This window comes from Podarcis liolepis (genome assembly GCF_965112155.1).
Source record: "Podarcis liolepis genome assembly, chromosome: 6".
Classification (NCBI taxonomy): Eukaryota; Metazoa; Chordata; class Lepidosauria; order Squamata; family Lacertidae; genus Podarcis; species Podarcis liolepis.
In genome coordinates, this window is record NC_139559.1 from 45147735 (window position 1) to 45169372 (window position 21638).

At 43.7% G+C, this 21638-nt stretch overlaps 1 protein-coding gene across 3 annotated transcripts in view; it reads left to right on the forward strand.

Moving 5' to 3' along the window:
* The first annotated feature begins 534 nt into the window (after positions 1–534).
* The window catches only part of SPDEF (SAM pointed domain containing ETS transcription factor), a 30466-nt gene continuing 9362 nt past the window's right edge, over positions 535–21638 (forward strand). The window contains exons 1-2 of one of the 3 annotated variants that reach the window (XM_083509258.1): positions 535–992; positions 20836–21327. In XM_083509258.1, the coding sequence (XP_083365384.1) occupies positions 20862–21327 (466 nt within the window). In that variant the 5' untranslated portion in view covers positions 535–992; positions 20836–20861. Of the gene's footprint in view, positions 993–3035; positions 3075–3154; positions 3264–20835; positions 21328–21638 lie in introns of those variants that run through there. The other 2 variants (XM_083509259.1, XM_083509257.1) reach the window with 2 other exon arrangements.

The following is a 21638-nucleotide window of genomic DNA, read 5'->3' on the forward strand; positions in this document are numbered from 1 at the left end:
TCATCATAACCTGCCTCCTAGTTTCTGTAGTATAGGCTCCTGCTGACATGGTGGCTATGCTCTGCCTCCATGGTTGAGGCACTGACGCTTCTGAATTCCAGTTGCTGAAAACTACAGGAGGGGAGAATGCTCTTGTGCTCAGCTCCTGCCTGCAGGTTTCCCACAGGCATGTGTATGCTGGACTAGATGGGCTACTGGCCTGATCAGGCAGGCCCTTCTTCATATGACATGCCATTGAGTTTGCCTTGTAGTGCATATATATACATGAGGAGATTTCAAAGCTAGCCTACAGGCAGTGTATAAGCTCTCTCTTTCTGGATGCGCTGGGCACAAAGGGTTGTTGGTCCAGCTGGAGTTCTGAATGATTTAAAGATAGAGGCAGAGAGGGCATATTGCTGGGGTAAGAGGATTTGCTTGTTTGACTTGTACGTGGGATTTTCACGTATTCAAGGGTTAACTGTAGGCTGGGATATTTAAACACCTCCAACTGAGGTAAGCACACAACTTGTTTGTTCAGGTAAATAAGGAAGGAATTAGATATAATGGGCAAAGGAAGCTTTTTCCTGAACACATTGCATTCCTAGTGTTCAGTTCAGCTGCAGGGCTATCCCTGGTACATAACTAGAGTTAGGTGCCTGTTATCTGAATGCATTTCTTTACATATTCAGCCCCTGCCACTGAGCTGCTCTGAACAGTCTGGTGGCCTGTATGCATTCCACAACCTGTGGCAGATGCTTTTGGTGGTCTCTTCCACCCCAGGAAGTTTGATGTCTCTTTAAGTACATGGCCCTGTTGCAAATAGTCATTTGATTCTGATGCAAGAAGAAACATCAACCTCAGCTGTTTGGTTGCCTTAACCAAGTCCCCATCCTCTTTTCTGTGAGTCCTCCATGCCCAGTGGGGGCATTTCAGATTGACAAGATCATTTTCCTTACAACTTTACTGGATCGATGCTGCCACTGATAGCTGCCACTTCTCTGCTAACCTAAAGGGTAAGTGTGAACATTTTTAACTGATACATGTCAGAAGCAAGCCTCTCCACTCTTTCAAAAACCCAATGCTATATCTCTGTCTGAAGTAATGTGTATGTATGTCTTGTTCTAAGCGAGCTATGATTTTTAAGATTTTCCTTTTGGCTTCCCCTTACATGAACAGCCCATTCTTTGTCACCAGATGCCAGTTGGCTGAATGTGTACAATTTCCCCCTTCCTTGCAATCTAAGGGATTCTCAGCAACCTGAGAAAATACATAAGTTGTCCTGCAACTACTGTTTTGCTGATGCAACATAACTATGCCTTTGAAAATGTTCCCCATGGTTAGTCATCCCTGTATTTGATCTGCAACAGCCATTCTACACGTAAAACCATTGCTTGACGTTAAAGCCACGAAGCGCCACATGTTTGTGTGTGGACTCTCTTGCTGTGCTTGTCCACCTGGCAACTTACTGCATTTCTGGCTCGGTGCATGAACTCAAAACTAGAAGTATCAGAAGCCATACCAGTGCTGGGGGCAGTGGCTGCGGAGGGAAGGAATAAATTGTTGCACAAGAGATTTTTCTGCCATTTTCTGCTGTGCTAGGTGCACTGACTTCAGCATTTCCACAGTGCACTGTGTAGATTACTGGGGTTCACGGTAGGAGCTCTGTGGCTTGGGAGGGTCAAATGTGCTGCATCTAAAGCAAAGCAGTGTAGTGTAGTGTAGTGTAGCATAGATCTTATAAATAACTGACATGTAACTATGATGACTGGTTGTTGGCATCCGTCTGTCTTGAGAGATAGTGGAGTGTACTGGGGGGGGGGGGTTGAAGTCAAACCACTCCGTTAGTAGCACTGAAGTGACCTTCCTGGGGCACAAACCAGGGCAGTGTGTATGGAGTTCTTGGGCTGGCCAGACAAAAAGAACCCCCTCTTGGCCCCACTAATGTGGTCCAAAGGAAAGCAGAGCAATACGTTTAGCACCAGCTTGCCTGCAGGAGTTGCTGGAAGGGGCCATCCAAGCATCTTAGGAACTCCACTCTGGATTTGTGTAGGGTTATCTCTCAAAGATGTCTTGCAAGGCAGCAAATGTTTAGGATCAGAGTTTTCCTTCTCCTAGATGGGCTACTTTCCCAAGTTGACGAGCCCCATCTGCCCCTCACTTCCCTCTACAGCATATGCAAGAAACTGCCTTCTTGGCCCCACAACTGGTCTTGTCCATTCAATCTGCTGGAGCTTGTCTTCGCATGCAGGGGAAGTCCCTAACTCACCAAGGGTTTAAGACCCATCTGTTACCCTCACCAGGTTTAGCTGACCAGTCAAAGCCGTTCCTGGAGTGTGGCTGCTGACAGCACCTAGGAGCCACAGGTGAGGGCTGAGTGCAGAGTGGGGACCAAAGGTGGACTAACTACCCCAGAAGGAGCACAATGTACTACTCCTCCCCTAACACCCCACACACTCCTCAACCTAGTAACAGTTCTAATGATTCACTGAAGTAGTTTTAGGTACATGTGAAACAGAATTCAGCAGCCATGACTTAAAGCTAATTTGGTGATGATTGGTGGCCGAGACATAGCTACAGAAGGCCATTCTGCATCTTTCATTCTTACCCCCCTCACCGCAAACCAGTAGCCTCTTCAAGCTGCTCCCCTCAGTTCCCCTGCCCCAGGGCCAAAGGCAAATTGACATTATGTTGGTTTGTTTCCCCCCCTTTGTGGTTATGCTTGGTTAGTGAAACACAAATGACACCTCACCTGCCAAATCCCTTCACAACTATTTCTCAAAGATGCAGGATTCCTTGCCGGGCAAGCAACTTCCCAGGAGAGGGAAGAGGGATTTATAAGCAGGGGCTTCTCACCATTTTGAGGGGAACATCAAGCTCTGCTGCTCAGCTGGGACATGCTCAGGTTGGAGTTCTGCTGGTAGCCAGACCACTCCCTGCGCTGTTCCCATCTGAGCAGTGGGAATCAATAGAGTTGCAGGTGGAGAGAGGGCAGTCTGACCCTGGGACATGAAGACCTGTTCGCAAAGGAACAGGAACATCAAAGCCAGCTCAGAATAGGGGGCGCCATTACCCATGCATCTCTGCAGTGTCTCCAGGTAAACAGTTGCATGGATATTGGTTTTCCACTTATGCTTCTGTCCGATCGAAATGTGGATGGAAGAACTGACAACCTGATCTTTCCTCTTAACACAATTTGTTGAAAATGGCTAATTTAGGGAATTTCCTTGGAGGGAGAGTGGTTGATGAACTGAGGATTAAGGATGAAGTGCTGGGGAGAGATAAAGGTGAGAATATATGAAAGGGTGCTCCCAGAAACTTTTGACTGCAACATCACTCTTTGATTTATTAACAATAGAAAAAAGATGTTTACTTCTTTCCAGGTAAGAACTCCATTTACTTTGTAGGCTTTATGTTGAGAATAAATTTGACTCACTGCCAGTAAAAGCTTTTGTGACACCAGAGCATTTCTCTCTTTTTCTCATTGGTGGGGAATTTTGGAGATCAGAGCTTACATCCATGATCAGCCATGGTTACACTGAGTAGTTTTTCTCAACCACATTGTTCATCTGTAAAGTGGGCATTTTAATAAGGACTCCTCAATAAAGCATATTAGCAAAGAGAAGTCTGACAGAAGCATTCTGCATACAGTATTAAAAGCTCCTTTTAGAGGGAACATAACTGTGAGTAAGAGAGGACACAACTGGGTCAGTGAATAATCTTGTGTGTTACCCCATTCAGAGTTATTGGGAGACAAAGTTGAAATTTGTATCAGTACAATATGGTTCTTCCATATATTAGCACTGTACAGCACCATTTGCTATTAAGGTGTCCTTATGTAATTTTGAGCATGAAGTATAATGTGCAATATAAAGCACTGATAAACTGCAATACGGTATAGTACAGTGAGACACTGCAATATGGTTTAGTGTAGTTCACGTTGCATTGGTACTAGAATCAATACCAGGGTAAGCAGCTGTCTGTTGCTGTCAAAATGAATGTGGCAAACATGTAGTAACTGCAGTTTGCACAGGTAGGATGCTGTGCACAATGATCAACATCTTCTGTGGTAGCGCTGTGGTGATCCATCCATTAGTTTACGGAGCTGAAGAGACATTAATTCTGGATTTTTTAAAATAAGCACAACCATTTGATTCTTTGGTGAAGTATGAATAAGAATTCAGAATCCAAGGTGCTCCAGCCTCTATCTTCTCTGTTTCCCACCTGCAAAATGGGGGCAATACTGCCACCTATCTTTAAAAGGTGAACGTTGAGGAAAAGTAGTGCAGTATATATTATTACTGGGAGGGATTCTCTCCATTGCTGAACTTCCACAAGCTTATAGAAATCATTCTTGAAAGTTCTTTCAGGACACTAGGCCAAGGGTGGTTAACCTCACATCAGTGGCGTAGCATGGGGGGTGCAGGGGGGGGCCGGCCGCACCGGGGGCAACATCTGGGGGTTAGGGTTAGGGGGCGCAAATCCACGGGTTAGGGGGCGCAAATTACTTGCCTTGCCCCGGGTGCTGACAACCCACGCTACGCCACTGCCTCCCATTGTCCCTGACCATTGGTCATGTTGGCTATGGATGATGGGAGTTGTAGTTCAGCAACATCTGGAGGGCCATGGGTTAACCACGCTTGTGCTAGGCCAACAAAAGTATTGCATCTACCTAATTAACAAGTCCACTTGCACGGTAGGTAAATGACTGCTGCGAAGTATAGGTTGCCTTGCCATCTGGAGAAGCAAGTCAGATGTGGATGGCTTTCTATGTGACCTATGGAGGAGTGCTATTCCGTCAGGCAGCAGACCTAGACCCCCAGGTTACAAATAGAACTCCACTGAGCTTTCTCTGAAAAGGTGTGGATCAGAACCAGGGACAGTTCTCAAGGGCATCTGTGGCTCTGCTCTTGAAATATTGGAGTGAGTGGGGCCGATTGAATTAAGCATCCTCTCTACATGGTGTCAGACAAAATTGTGAGATATTCTGATCTGTGGTGGGCTGGTGGGTGCCATTCACAGTGACAATGAAAGGAAGCTTCCTTGCAGTGCAACATTTGGGTTGTGAGTTGAATTCTTCAGACTCTTAAAAGTGCACACGGTGGAAAATTATCAGAATCGAAGGGGAAATTATGAACCGTTCTACTCACATCTCAGCACTGAATAATATTGGCCTAGAAAATATTGAACTTGATAAAACAGTGGGACTATAATGAGATACAAAAATATCTGTGTGTTCCTAAATCTTTACACACCATTGTAGCAATTTTATTTTGGGAAGCTTTGCATTTGAAACCACCTGACAACCAAAACAATGTTCTCCTTTTTGATTCTGAGCCTGAGCTGAACCCCTTCCTTAGAGGATGAGTCTTTTAAATTGACTGCCGAGTTAAGGGCAACCCACACCATCCTGACAATCCCAAACACTCGCTCTGGAAATCTAGTCCCATTAAAATGTCCTTGCAGAAATATGGACTTTCCAGAGATGATAACCAGGCATTTTGACAGCCTCGGTTGGCTATCTCCATTTCCCAGTTTCTTAACTTCACTTGGCTCTAAAGTAGCAAAGTATTTTTCATGACCAATTTGATAAGCCAATAAAAGGCATCTAATTGACTTCTCCTCCCCACCAGCTGGCTGGCAGGCAAAGCAAACAGGGCTTTAGTTATTCTGCACCCAACCTGCTGAACTTTGATAACTTTTGTCTCCAAGTGCTTGGAACCCAGGTGGTTCTTCTATTTGGTTTGTTTTTCCTGTTGTGTAGTACCTAATGCCATAGTGTTGGAAGGTGCCCAGGGACCAAATCTGTCAGCTCCTTTCATCATATTAGAGTGAGTTAGCAGGCATTCTTGACAATACTAATTCCAAGCACAGGCAGTGGGAACTGCTACACTCATTCTGATGTTCTGATCTATGGGTAGGTATTAAGATATTAGGCCTGGTGTGAGGTAGAATCTGTATACTGCTGGAAGCAGCTGACAAAACGCTCTGGGGAAGGAAATGTAATAAAATATTGAGCTGAGAGTTTTGCCAAGTTGATGATTGACAGGGCTGCTATCTTGATCTGTCTATTGATCTAGATATGTTGTATACCTGAATGCAATTGAATCTGAGAACTGGTGTGTGATGCATACAGAGGTACACATATACATGATTGTATATTCCCCCCTTAAAATGAAATTATCTCTTTGTAGGGAAAAATTATCACGTATGAAGAAGCCCTCAGAGTTCTGTAATCTGTGTGAGGAACCACCACCACTGGAAACCATAGGAAAGGTCTAGACTGTAATCTCAACTCCATATTTGGATTGGCGAACATCAGTGGCAGGCAATGTGGTACCTTCCAGATGTCATGCACTACAACTCCCATCATCTCTAACCACTGACCATGGTGGCTGGGGCTGATGGGAATTGTAGTCCAACAATATCTGGAGGGTGCCAACACATTGACTTTCTCTTTCCTAGCTGTGCATAAAGTCAGAATCAAATTCTTGATTCCAGAGTCAAATTTTTAAGATCCCAGGGTGGGCTACAACAATTAAATACAATGTTAAAACAATTTAAAACAACTTACACTCCTAAAACTATCCATGCTTAGGTGTCAAATCCCAGGATAAAGAGGTGTTTGAATATTTTAAAATTTGAATAGTTTTTAGCTCTTGCTGCGACTTTCATTTATATTTTTGAATTTGCATTTGCTTTCTTATTCTGTCTTTATTTTTGAATGAGCTGCCCTGGAAGCACAGCTGCAGGGCAGAGTCTTAATTTTAAAAATAAAATAAAAATAGACATAAGATCCTTTTCCAGCCTAGTCCCACTTCTCTGTTTCTCTCACATTGTAAAGACCACACACAGGCTTGCAGTCTGGATTAATTTTATTTACAGAGTCAGTATGTCACCTAAAGCAGTGTTCTCTAGACTGCTTACAAAAATAGAAGGAAAAAAATAAAATACAATAAAAGCAAATCAGTGAAACAACAAAAAGCAGTATTAAAAAAAAAGAGCAGCAGCAAGTTCGACATCACTGAAAGCAGAACCCAAAGTGTGACAGATGACAAGTGGGTGGAACAGTGCCCAGCTTTAGTTTAAATTAAGGTAAGAAAATCCAGGCAACATTACCAGGTTTTGTGTCCCCAAAAGACTGAAAATACAGATGTAGCACTCATATATGCTATCTGAGCTTCTCTCTCCTCTGCTATAAAGAGTGCTATCAATTTGCATATGTTTACTAAGAGCTCTGTTGTGGAATTCATCCTAAACCAACCTGTTTGCCTGCAGAATTAAGTTTAATTAATAGGATCATTGTCTAGAGCAGGCTTTATTCTCTGCTCTCAGCATAGGTGAACCAAGCTCTGTTGAGGTCAGCAGCAAAAAAGAACAGTTAGCCAAAGCTGGGTTCCATGATGAGATTAGAAAATGTTATCCAGACCTAAATGCGAATGGTTACTGAAAGTAAGATAGATTTAGACGTCAGACAACAGAATTCAGAAGGAGATGCATAGACTGCTGAAGGGCTCCAGGAGGGTCTTTGTGACCTGTGGTAGGTGGGGTGGTTATTTACCTTTCTGAACAAGTCCAGAATCATAGTATTTTTAGACCTTCCTTTCTTCCATATAAGCAGGTAGTGCTGGTAGCCAGGGCTCCATATTACCAACAACCTCTGCTGAGCCCTTTTGGGTGAGGAGAGGCTTTGGGGCACTTATCTATGCCTTCCAACCTTTATAATGGTCTAGTGTTTGATCTGGTGCTGCCCTTGAAGAGAATATGGAAGTCTGAGTGGTGACATTAACCAACCTTTTCAGAAGGTAATAGCGTATTTGAATTCCTCACACTGAAAAACATATTTTTAAAACCCCTGACTGAAGAAATTTGCAAAAATTAAGTTTCATCCCCTAAAATGACATGCCCTATGGGGTGGGGAGATATATGGGTTCAATAGTCCACATTTAGCAATAGATCAAGACAGCCCACCCTTGAGCCTTCAAGTTTTGTTGATTCTGACCTGACTCACTCCCTGTGCCATTTCAAATCTGTCGCATGTCTTAAGGTGTGGCTCTGCCTTGCCAGATGCCTGAGGGCCAAACTGCAAGTTATGCAAATAATGTGACTGTTGTGTGGTTGTTTTTGACTTGTGAAATAGGTGTTGCCACCAGGATTGGGACCAAACTTCTCAGGGAAGAGGGCTAGCCCATTATTCCTGTGCTACAACCATCTACCTCAAAGCTGCTGTTTTTATTGACACAATATTTATTTGGTGCATTTATATCCTGCCTTTCTTCCATCATGGAAGGCAGTGTACATGTGGTTCCTGGCCAGTCTCCCATCCAGGCACTGACTCTAGCTTTACAAGTCATACGGACTACAAATGTGTCTCGTTTTGAAATCATAATTGCGATTCTGAGGGGTGTTGAATTCTGCAAACCCCATGTCAGTACCAAACTCCATTGTAAAATGGACATTAGCAGTCTGTCAAGCAGAGCCCGGCCACTCCAAGATTTCATTAAGCCAGGTAATTTTGGCGCAAGTTAAGCCATAGTTTCCTTTCCTTTGAGATAAGTTGATATATAAAATTTGGGCCCAAACCCCAAAATTGTTAATCAACATGTTAAAGGGTTTAGCTTTAGTCTCAAGCTCTCTCCAAGGTGCTGGGGCTGACAATGAGGAACTAAGGGGGAAACACCCCCACCCCTGTTAATGACCTGTTATGATTAACCGCTGTTTGCTTAAGCCCCAAGCAATTAGATTGTCTCTGCCTTTGAAAAATTAATAAGAGCACCGAGAAGAAATAAAACTCCAGTGGCTACCTGTAGCATGGAGCTGCAGATTCAAAGCCCATTGGGTCCTTCTGAAATATTTGAAATGAATTATAATGATGTAGGAATCGTGGGCTCAAGTGTGTAGAAAAGTGAGGTCATAGAGGGGAAATGTTTGAGAAGAGAAATAATAGAAATATGAAGCAGAGACCAATCACTGAACATTTAATGAGCTTTGGGGACAAAATTAAGGAGAGTGATGTTTTTTAATCACTAGAAAAGGTTCACTGGTGGAAAAAAAGAGGGTGAAATTGCAGTGTGGATGTATATAACGTGCCTACAGAAGTAAGGAGTTCAGAGTCCTAGTCAGAATCATGGAAACGAAGAACTTCGTAACTGGTCCAAAGCTGTGGATTTGATGTTTTAATTAAGGGTTGTGAGAGAAAAAACTAGCTTTCCTTTCCTTTCTTTGGACAGTTGCTATTTCCCTGGCTTGCTGTTGCAGTGAATCCACTTCTTTTTTAGAGCAGCTTCTCCATGTAAACAGTTCCCCACCTATCCCATAAACATAAAGGCAGCAGGCAGCCTCTGTGCCAAAGCCAGAGAAAGCCAAACAAAGGTCCCCACCCTTAAAGTACAGCACGTTTTGTCAGAAGATCACTCAGGCCTTTTGCTTTCACAGTCTAAGGCAGCCTTCAGTCTTATTCAACATCTTTATCAATGACTTGGATGATGGACTTAAGGGCATCCTGATCAAATTTGCAGATGACACCAAACTGGGAGGGGTGGCTAACACCCCAGAAGACAGGATCACACTTCAAAATGACCCTGACAGATTAGAGAACTGGGCCAAAACAAACAAGATGAATTTTAACAGGGAGAAATGTAAAGTATTGCACTTGGGCAAAAAAAATGAGAGGCACAAATACAAGATGGGTGACACCTGGCTTGAGAGCAGTACATGTGAAAAGGATCTAGGAGTCTTGGTTGACCACAAACTTGACATGAGCCAACAGTGTGACGCGGCAGCTAAAAAAGCCAATGCAATTCTGGGCTGCATCAATAGGAGTATAGCATCTAGATCAAGGGAAGTAATAGTGCCACTGTATTCTGCTCTGGTCAGACCTCACCTGGAGTACTGTGTCCAGTTCTGGGCACCACAGTTCAAGAAGGACACTGACAAACTGGAACGTGTCCAGAGGAGGGCAACCAAAATGGTCAAAGGTCTGGAAACGATGCCTTATGAGGAACGGCTAAGGGAGCTGGGCATGTTTAACCTGGAGAAGAGGAGGTTAAGGGTTGATATGATAGCCATGTTCAAATATATAAAAGGATGTCACATAGAGGAGGGAGAAAGGTTGTTTTCTGCTGCTCCAGAGAAGCGGACACGGAGCAATGGATCCAAACTACAAGAAAGAAGATTCCACCTAAACATTAGGAAGAACTTCCTGGCAGTAAGAGCTGTTTGACAGTGGAATTTGCTGCCAAGGAGTGTGGTGGAGTCTCCTACTTTGGAGGTCTTTAAGCAGAGGCTTGACAACCATATGTCAGGAGTGCTCTGATGTTTCCTGCTTGGCAGGGGGTTGGACTCGATGGCCCTTGTGGTCTCTTCCAACTCTATGATTCTATGATTCTAACCTGTGCCCACCACCAGTGCTAGATATGGCCCATGGGAGTTGTAGTCCACAATATCAGTCATGACCTGCAGGTTCCTAGAAGTCAAGTCTGAAATGTTTGATGGTGCCTCTTTGGGACCTTGGTGTGTTTTGCCTCTGGTCTGGCAAGCTGTGGAGCACAACCATGAAGCAGGGAAGTGTGGGTAGAACAGACAGGAGTGCAGTTCCAGCTCTGTGCTGCAACCAAGCCAGCAGGCTCTACTATCCAGGGATGCCATAAGCTACCAGCTACTTGTGATATTCACAGGTGTCGTAAGTTGGCTACCATTACTTTAAAGCAACCTGGTGCCCTCCGGACATTGTTGGACCACAACTCCCACCAGTGTGCTGGCTGGGGCTGATAGGAGTTGTAGTCCAGCAACATATGCAAAGCAGCAGGTTGGTGAAGACTGCTTTAGAGCAGGGTTGGGAGGGGGGACTTTTACAGGCCAAGTGCCACATTAACAGAGTTCAAGGGCCCATTCCAGCCAGACAAAAGCACACAAGGAAGGTGTGAAGCAGGCCCAGGTAAGAGTGTGGCCTGAGGAGGGACCCATGGGTCAGCTTGAGAAGTCTGGAGGCGGGTGCATTTGGACCCCGGGCATAGGGTGCCCCACCCCTGCTGTAGAGAATGAGGTTCATCCCTTCTACCTGACAAGAAACGAGGTTTCAGTGGTCTGAAATATAAATGATGTTGTTCCACTAGCTCCATCCATCTCCACCCTAGTTACTTAATAGGCTGTCTGGGGAAGGATACTTATAGCTAAGGCTGGTGGAACACAGCAGAAACAAACTACATCTGGCATAAGAAGCCAGGCACAAGCCCTGCAGATCAGATGGCAATTGGGATGTGCTACCAAGAGTGGGGTGTGCAATTGGGAACGTAATTCTGCAACACCCAGCATAAAACCTAATAACTTTTACATGTTGATTGTAAATGTCTTGTCTGTGTCAGTGTGCACTGCTTGAAATGCTGATGGGAAGGTGGCGGCGTTTGGTCCCATGTTTTCCCGACCAGGACATGGAGAGCCTGAGCACACAGGTGACAGGGAGAGGCCAACAGGCAGCTGCAGTTCTGCTGACGTCAAGCCATCAAAATGCCTGGCATGCCATCTACTTCATTATCTCCTTTGCTTGTGGTCTAGGCAGGAGTATGATCTAATCCCACTTCCAAGCAACCCCCCACCGTCATAATTCGGCAGAGGGCTTCCAATAAAGGGCCTTGCAAGCTGTTACCAGATTCTCTTTTGTGTCGGAAGCCACATGGGGGCTGGATTTAGGGCTGATTTCTCGGGGCCTTAATTTAATCCAGAGCAAATAAACTAGAGGTTTGGAGCTGGGCAGCATCTCTCTGGGTAACCTAGAGGCATAAGCACTCTTTGGGGATTCCTAGTATTTGAAGCTTTATTCCCACCTGCTCCCCAAAAGCAGTTTTCTGAACAGCTGGCATTGTCCTTGACCTGTGGAGAGCCAGACTTCATGGTATTTAAAAGGAAAAGATCCATGGCCTTTGCAGGATAAAATAATTACATGGTTGAAGGGGCAAACAGTCCATCACCTCCAAATCTGTGTGGTAAAATATGACCCTACCTATATCATATTTTGCCTTATACAACCTGCATAATCTATCCACAGATCAACCCACAGAATGCAGTCTGTTTGAAAACCTATGTCATCTGAGTAAATTCTATAGGAATATCTTTCCTGGCTTAAATAAAAAAATTCCTTCCAGTAGCACCTTAAAGTCCAACTAAGTTAGTTCTTGGTATGAGCTTTCGTGTGCATGCACACTTCTTCAGATACACGAAAGCTCATACCAAGAACTAACTTAGTTGGACTTTAAGGTGCTACTGGAAGGAATTTTTTTATTTTGACTATGGCAGACCAACACGGCTACTTACCTGTTTCCTGGCTTAGATACAGCCATTTATTCAGTCTTGTGTTCAGCCTCTGATAGAGACTATAGGCAGGATCCACCTAACCGGTCCCATCAGTGGAAGCCCTGCACAACGACTTCCACTTGTGCAGTGGGGCTTCCCCTGCTCTTCTCCCTCTGTGTGCCCCCACACCTCAGGAAGGGGATCAGGAAGATCCCCAAAACAACACACAGGGGAGGGGAGGAGGTATCATTCTGCCTGGCAAGCTGGAGTGCTTGCAGAAGACGAGATGATTGGAGTGTGATGTACTTGAGAGAACTTAGTCCCTTGAGTCCCTTATTAGTATTCTGGTAATGATGAGCATGTTTATTTGTTGCAACTTACCTAATAAAAAATGGAAACCACAATGAACCAATAATAATAACAACAATAAAGCAAGACCCAAAGTGATGGCCACAAACTTGGAAGGCTGTAAAAGAGGATTTGACAAACTCCTGGTAGATAAAGCTATCAATGGCTACTAACCACAATAGCTATGTTCTCCCTCTGCTGTCAGAGGCAGTGTGCTTCTGAGTGCCAGGTGGGGAGAATCACAGGTGGGGAAAGTTGCTGTTGCACTCAGGTATGTGGCCTTCCTATGGGCATATGCAGAAAGTGCTGCTGTGCTCAAGTCCTGGGTTTGGGCTTCCCAGAGGCATCTGGTTGGCCACTGTGAGAGCAGGATCCTGCACTGGATTGGCCTTTGACCTGATCTAGCAGGGCTCTTCTTAAGAGCTGCTGTCTCTTTCCCTACTGTCCATGGGACAGCAAATATTCACTTTCTTTTCCTATCTATGCCACATGTTACTGTTGTTGTTAACATGGGATAGAAGGTAGAGGCAAAACCTAAGACTGAATCCAGCCACTGTTTTACACTGGTGATATTATAGACCATTTTTAGCACAAGCTGCCTTGCTCTGTTTTGTAAATGAATGTTCCCTTTGTTTGAGTACATAGGAAGCTGCCTTTTATCAGGTCTGACTATTTGTCCTCTTGCCTAGTATTTTCTGTTCTGACTGGCAGCAGATGTCCAGGATTGCAGACAAAGGTTTTCCACACAACCTGTTCCTTGTCTTTTAACTGAACTTGTCTTTTAACTGAAGAACCTGCATGCACAAGCAAGTCCTCTATCACTGAACTATGGTCCCTTGCCTAAATGGTTTTCAGTGAATGAGGATGTGCCCTAAAGAATGCCCAACACTCTCCTGGGCTGCACATGGCAAGTGCAGGTCAGTACTGATAGGCAAACATTTCTTTTGTGGGATTTGATTGTTACTAATCTTCTCCCTGAGGAACCTCAAACAAGTTCTGATGAACCCCAAGGACTCCAAAATACAGTTTGAAAACATATGCAAAATACCATCCCAATCTCTGAGCGGTGCAAGATTCCAGGGATTCCAGGCACTTACTCAGGGTTCATGTTTCCTTTTGGGAATGAGGCACAGTGGAGACTGTGGTGTCTTTATGATTTATGGTTTATTGACACATATATACAACCTGAGTCTATGATGGAGAAGTTCTGTGATAGAGTCTATGATGGAGGCCCCTCTGAACAGCAGCGAAGTGCTGACATTGGGGAAGCATCTCAGAACAACTAATATAGCAGAATAAATCCATCACTAATGCACTATTATTTTGTCAAGTACATGTTGAACCTATAATAAAACACCAGTTTGGAGAGGCTACCAGTCATTATGTTGCATTTCAGCATCTATCTACAGTATCTATCTATCTATCTATCTATCTATCTATCTATCTATCTATCTATCTATCTACTGTAGCTTTCCCCAACCTGGTGCCATTCAGATGTTGCTGGACTCCCATCAGTTCCAGCCTGCGTAGCTTATGATAATGGTAGTTATAATCAAACATCTGGAGATTGGGGAAGGCTGATCTAGAATTAAACAGGAGGATTAATTAATTCTTGATTTGCATTTGTAACGAGGCATGGTAGTTCTATTAGCCCAATACATTTTGCAGTCCAAAGCCAAGCCAAGATGCATCCTACAACCCCAATGTTAGGGTCAGCACTTCAAAAAGTCCTGTTGTACCATTCAAACACCAATTCCAGTCTCCACCTATCTCCCCTCATAGTGTTATCTGAAGCAGGTCCCTATTGCATGGCAGGGGCATGACAACATCTATGAATATTAGCTGTGCACAAGTGACAGATCCCTTTAGATCCTGTTCCCTCCCCACTGAGATCTGGTGTCAGATTTTCCATGCGCTCTGGGAACCAGAGGCCCAACTCATTTGCTCACATATTATGTTCTGCAGCACAGGCTCTTGCTGTCCCTGGGATCTCAATGTCCCAAATTTCATAGAATCATAGAATAGAATAATAGAATCATAGAGTTGGAATAGACCACAAGGGCCATCGAGTCCAACCCCCTGCCAAGCAGGAAACACCATCAGAGCACTCCTGGCATATGGTTGTCAAGCCTCTGCTTAAAGACCTCCAAAGAAGGAGACTCCACCACACTCCTTGGCAGCAAATTCCACTGTCGAACAGCTCTTACTGTCAGGAAGTTCTTCCTAATGTTTAGGCTTCTGCTTTTCCCTTTCTCCTGTTTCTGTCCTCTGTTGGTTTCTCCTGCCTGTGGAACTGCCAACAAGAACCAAGACATTCTGGGACTTAAGAGAGCATGTTGCATAAAGAGGCACACGCCTCTCTCTTCTAGAATTTCCTGTACAGGCACAAATTCTCTCCCCCTCACCCCAATTGTTCTTTTCCAACACTGATTCAGATCGACTCCAACATATCTCACAAGATCTCGTGTGATCCCATATAGATCCAGGGAAATTAGAAGAAGCATCTTCAAGCATGATCTTTATCAATACTATAATGAATAGAATAGAATAGAATAGAATAGAATAGAATAGAATAGAACAGAATAAGGCTAGGCTTCCTTGAACCTTCATATCTGGGTGAAGTTCCAATTTCCCCTGCCTAGGCTCACATCAGCTTAATTAGGAACATTAAAATTTATGCCAGTATCTTGCATGAACATTTGGTTGAAAGCATAGTCTTATTTTAAGATTGTCCTCCACTTTCTTGCATTATTAAAGCACTAAAAATACAGAATCAGAGAGAGAGAGAGAGAGAGAGAGAGAGAGAGAGAGAGAGAGAGAGAGAGACCTGGTGGGTTCAGCCACATTTGTGAGCAATTGTACATGTTCCCATGTGAAAGCAGCAGAGACATCCATTTTGTCAAAACTTGTGTCAGTGGGTGATATAATTTGGGGGGATGGGTATGTGAGGAATGAACCCAGTGATGCTGTATGGTCTGAAGGCATGTGAGGCTGCAGGAGCACAGCAGATTTGAGTCTGGCCAGTGCCTGGATGGGCGATTGTTCCTTGGGTTCCATGATGGAAGAAAGGTGGGAGAGAAGTGTAAGGGGGAAATTAAATAAGAGTAAACATTTTGGGCGCATTAATGAAGTTTGCAGGATCATAGTTGCTGGAAGTGGTGCCAGTAGAAATATTACTTCCCATAATTTTAGAAGTCACAAATATGTCTTCTCAAATATTGAGGGCTGGGGGTGGCGGTGATGGAATATAGGTTGGTGGTAACTGAGCATGTAGTTTGCATGCAGATGGGTCCAGGTTCAATTCCTGGTATGTCTAATTAAAACATTCAGGGTAGCAAGTAATGGGGAAAGAAAGAACTGCCTGAGACCCTGGAGAGCTCCTACCAACCAGAGTAGTAATACTGGGCTAAATGTAGTATAAATGGTATAAGGCCGCTTCCTATGTGGCTAAATATATTGTCAGCAGTTTGTATTTTCACCGGGAGCTCTCCAAAGGTCACAGTCTTCTATCTTAATGGAAGCCTTTGAGTTGAACAATCCCTTGAGCATCTGTGCCTGATTTGTCAGTGCTGTGTTTGAATTACCTGCCCATTAGAAATTACACTGTGCCAGCAAGTCTGACTTGAAACCGACTTGTACTGCCTGTGCAAGGAAGGAACGGAGTGCTTGCTTTGCTTAGGTTAAGTTGTTCTTTTATTTGCTTTTTCTGCAAAAAGAGCCAAACTTTCACAGATCTATGACAGAGATATGGCTTTTGAAATGTCAGCCTTTTACATTGTGCTTTGATTAGTACAAACACCATTGCAGTTTTTTTAAAAAATGATCAAATGCTAAAGTTTTCTTGAAATCTTTTTTTGGTTTTTGGGTTTTAACTATGGGTATTAATTTCAGCTATGATTATAATTTTCCAATTATAACATGCCATGTAAGAGATAGGATTTAATAGTGATCAAAGGAGGTCAGCAACTCATGCAGTTATTTATTATTTTTATTTTAAAGAGCTCCACAGTTCATGTGTTTGTGTCATCGCTGGAAAACCCTTTTACCTCCTCAGTGCCCCACTTTCTAAATCTGTAACGTATCTTGTCTTTAGCTGTAGCTGTGCAGATCCACATGAGTTTTTAATTTCATTTAATTATTCCCTCCCAGAGATAATTAGGAAATATCTGTAGCTGTAAATTAGAGATGTTGGACCGCTCTGTGTGATAAGTGGCAGGAACCTGCATGCCTGGTTTGCTTTAAGAACAAATCAAACTGTAAGATGCCCTCTTCCACTTGTTTTTCATTGGCCAGCAATGGGTCTCTGGCTTGCAGCAAGTGGTGACATTTAATTATATCTTATTTACGATATGGCATTCATGTTGGGGAGCAAATATGGGTCCAGCCCTTGGGCAGAAACTTGCTAGAAACAGCAGTACGGAAATGAATTTTTTTGGCACACTGAAGTGAGCAAAGATAGTAACGTACTGTACAGAACACTTCTGCAAATAAAACTCTTACACAAAGGGTACCTTTATTTGGCTCAAAGAAGGCTGCAGCAAGCTCGAGAGATTCCTTTGCTGCTTTTTTTAAAAAATGTGAGCAGTGATTCCCAGGAACCTGAAAGGTGGCCCAAAATGCTATACCGAAATAAGTCATGGCATGAAGGCAATGAACCAGTGCCCTTCCTCATACCAATATTCCCACCTCTCTAACGATAAAGCCATTCATCCTTATTTTGCTGACATGAAATTGATAATAGTTTCTGGTTGGCATGTGGTGGTTGAAAATTTGTGGTTTAATAGTTTGAACTCATGTTTTACTCGTTTTTAGCAGTCCTGTGTGCTGCTAGAAATGACAGAGATTAAAAGCAGTACAGTGGTACCTCAGGTTAAGTACTTAATTCTTTCTGGAGGTCTGTTCTTAACCTGAAACTGTTCTTAACCTGAAGCACCACTTCAGCTAATGGGGCCTCCTGCTGCCACTGCACTGCCGGAGCACAATTTCTGTTCTCATCCTGAAGCAAAGTTATTAACCCAAGGTAATATTTCTGGGTTAGCGGAGTCTGTAACCTGAAGCGTATGTAACCTGAAGCGTATGTAACTCGAGGTACCACTGTATACGCATTGTTGGCTTGAATACAAACAAATAAAATAAATGTATGCTACTTTTGTTAGGGTCATTGCTGTATGATTGGGTTTGGTCATTGCTGTGCTTCTTACTAGCACTGAGTCACGATTTCTGAAATGCCACATGAAAATTCTAGAGTTCCTTGACAGAGAGTATAGTACAATTTGAGGACGGGGAGGGTTGTGTGGCGATACCAATAAAAAGAAGAGGCCTTGTAAGCTATAGACTCCAGACACATTTGGATATCCTAGCCTCAACAGCAGCAGCCTTTTAACCACACTCTCATTTCAGAGTGATTCTTTTCCCTCCCACCTTTAAAGCCTCAGGGAACAGCCAGGCTTTCTGTTTGGTTTGTGACAGTTCCCAAGGTTGCCATGGAAATTCAGAAGGCTCATCCCTTTCTCTGTTGAGGCCAGGCCTCTCTGTACCAAAGACAGATGGGTGTGATGTTTCAAAGCTCAGATTAAAATAAAAGAACGTTCATTCAGATCATGATTTCAGGGCTGAAATGTTTGTGAATAAATAACCCATCAGATGTCATCCTGGGTTCATGACAAAGTTGTGTATAGGACAGTTCTTTGAGGGAGATTGTACCAGGCCAAATGTGGATACTGCAGTGACTGAGATTTAAGAGATTTGGGTTCCATTATCTCTGCTGCCATCTTTATTCTGGTTCATTTAGCTAGTCTCAGATCTGTACTTCTAATATTTCTATGACATTTGCCTGTGCCCACCTTCATAAGCATTGTTAAGCCATGTCTGAGGCTGTGGGGGTGCCCATTCTGCTGTCTCACCGAAACCTTGATTCTTGGAACTTAGTGCATGTTTATTTGGAAATAAATAACCTGTTTCAGGTAGGTGTGTTTAGGTTCAAAGTCAAACTCTAGGTTCTCCTATGTGCATCCACTCTGGCCTTCTGAATGTGTTCAACTTACCCGCCTGATACTTGATAAGATACCAAAACATTATTTTCTGTAACAAGCAGGTGTTTTGTTTTTGTTTTTAAAATCAAATCTACTTTTCACAGCAAGTGGAGAATTAATAAAATCTGGTGGGGAAGCTCTGATGGCATGATGCATTCGATTCATACCACCTCACCTATTCCCAGTTTGATGGAAAATGTCTTCAAAAAGCCAAACCTCCCAAGAAGTCACTGAGAGTTGTTAGGGGACCTGTGGTAGACCTGCACCGTTTGCAAACTGCAGTTGCCAGGATTCCTTGGGGGAAAGCCTTGACTGTTAAAGTGGTATAAGAGTGCTTTAAATGTATGGTATGGATTTGACCCTAGTTTTTGCTCTGCACAAGAAGACATTGCAACAAACTAGGGCAAATGTGTGAGTTCACACTCAACAGCCACAATCTTTTATCAAGGTATGTTGCCTTTACAGTGTCTTTTCTATTACATTTGTGTACATTTTGGATACCCCACTGATGCCCAATTAACTCCTGCACATAAATATCCCTCAGCCTTGATGTTATCTCTGCATGCACACATGTGTCCAGTAACGTAACACCACAAAGAAGTGCTCTTCTTTTATGTACACTTCTGCTTGAGTGTGGCTGACTGGAGTGATTTTTAAAAAGAAAACAGAATGTTTCAATATCTCACTATGCTTTATGAAGGGAATAGGAGAGAAGCTATTGAGAACTGGAGTGTGTGTGGTCCATACCTGGGCCCTTTAATCTTAGAAGAAAAAGCAGCATATCACAGGGAGCAAGCAAGTTGTTGTCTGCATAGCAGTGCAAACAAATAATGATTCTCAAATAATCCCAATGGGCTTTATTCTGATATCTCACCTGGGATAGATAGAATTTTCTGAAAACAGTAGTTCAAAAGTAGCTGTTTGAGGACCTCCCCTGACATACTGACCTTCCATTTCATTCTGACATTAAAACTGCAGAAAGAACACCTGGCCAGAAGAAGACAGTATGAGATGCTAGTCTCTGTAGCATGTGAGCATCCGGCCTTTGCTTGCAGGGCTGTCAGCTGTGCATTACACCCCAATGGCATTTTAAAATGTTAGTTTAGCCACAGTTCTAGTTGCTGGGCAATTTAAGATGTGTAAATATTCACATAAGCAGGAGTTTCCCTTCATCTGGGTGAAATAGACACCACAGATTTTGTTTTGACCCCTAAACATGTAAAGGTTCACAGAGTAACACGGGCATGCCCCAGCCCCTGTGTCAATAGCATTTCACATGATCATATCTGATTTCTCTTTTAAACGCACACACCAGTGAATAAACTATTGAGATTCTTAGAAAGTTGAGGTAATTTTGATCTGTTTTAGTTCTTTAATTTTTTGTATGTTTTAAAGTAGGATTGCAATTGTTTCTTGATTTTACTGTTTTATCCTTTGTAAACTGCTTTGAGGGCTTTTTCTTCTTAACAATCAAGCAGTCTATAAATTTTATGAAATAAACAAGCAAGCAAGCAAGCATACAAACTGTAAGGAAGTCTCACCATTGGAGTAGATCTGAATACATAGAAATAACCTGGCTCTGCAACCAAGGTGCTTCTTTGAGAGGCAACGTGCAGACTAAGGATGACAAACAGGAATACAGACGCAAGTTTATCATACCAAAAAACAAAATAAAACACCAGACTGAACTTTCAAACTCCAGCACTGAATGTGGTTTGAGCCCATCTGTGATTTTTTTGGTCGTGTGTTGACAAGTTCCCTTTGATGGGTTCGGCATGTTAAAGGTTTTGGTCCCTCCTCCTTTCTCACCCTCAGGAAAGTAGAAAGAGATTTGCTGTTGCTCACCATAAAGATATTATCTGATCCTGACCATGGGCAACTCTCTCTTCTGCATTTGATTATCCCTTTGCCCTTACTGACAGGATTCCTTCCCCTGCCCTCTTATTGCCAAATGACCCAGAAGAGAAGTTGCCTGGGCTCATGAAGAGCTATTTAACCTATTTTCATCTAGAGGTCTCTTTGGCCACAGAGTGACTCTTTGGTGGTTTCTTTACTGTTAACAGGCTTAGCTCTCCTCCATTGTGCCTGATCACTGGGCAGAAATGCAGAAATTACTATCAAACCATCCCTTCTAACTGGTGTGTGGGTTTCTGTGCCCCCCCTCCTTCCTTCTCCCTTTCTTTGATGACAGATCTGGAGACAAACCTGTGCAGAGTGATGGGCAGTGCTGACCAAGGTTTGACTGCTCTGCCGCGCAGCCGGGTCACCCTTCAAGATCCTTTGCTGTATTCTGGTCTCGAGAAACTGCCTGTTGCCCAAGACCCTGACAGCCAGAGCTGGAGGTCCCTTGACAGTCCTAGCCCTCCTGCCACACCCGAGCAAACCCTACCCACCTTCTGCTTGCAGTACTTTGATATGCTCTACCCAGACGACAGCAACTGGGTTCCAAAGGGTCTGGCCGAAAGCCAGCAGCCCAGCAGCCAAGGCGGCAGGGCAGAAGTACCTAAAGAACCTGAGCAGTGCCCTATCATTGACAGTCAAGGTTTGAGCCTTACACCTGATATGGACTACCAAGCCAGTCTTCACCTGGAAGAACACTCCCTGGAGCAAGTGCAGAGTATGGTGGTGGGTGAAGTGCTCAAGGACATTGAAACAGCTTGCAAGCTTCTCAATATCGCTGCAGGTGAGTGCCTAGAGCATCCTCTTCTTTTACTGCTTGGGAGGCCTAGCTAGGAAGGCCTATTAGCCCACCGAGGGGGAAATATTTATGCAGCAGAGGGCAATGGTGTGGCTGCTGCTGCTGCTGCTGCTGAGTTAATTTCCATGCAATGATGCAAATTTGTAGGCAGAAGTCAATATTGCTTGCCTAACATTGGCGGGTCCCATGCTAGTCTCAGGCCACTGCTTATGTTGCCTGTGAAAGATACCATATATGCTGATGGTGCAATGTGGCTATTGAATAGAGTTGCCACAATGGGCATGAGTCAAACTGCA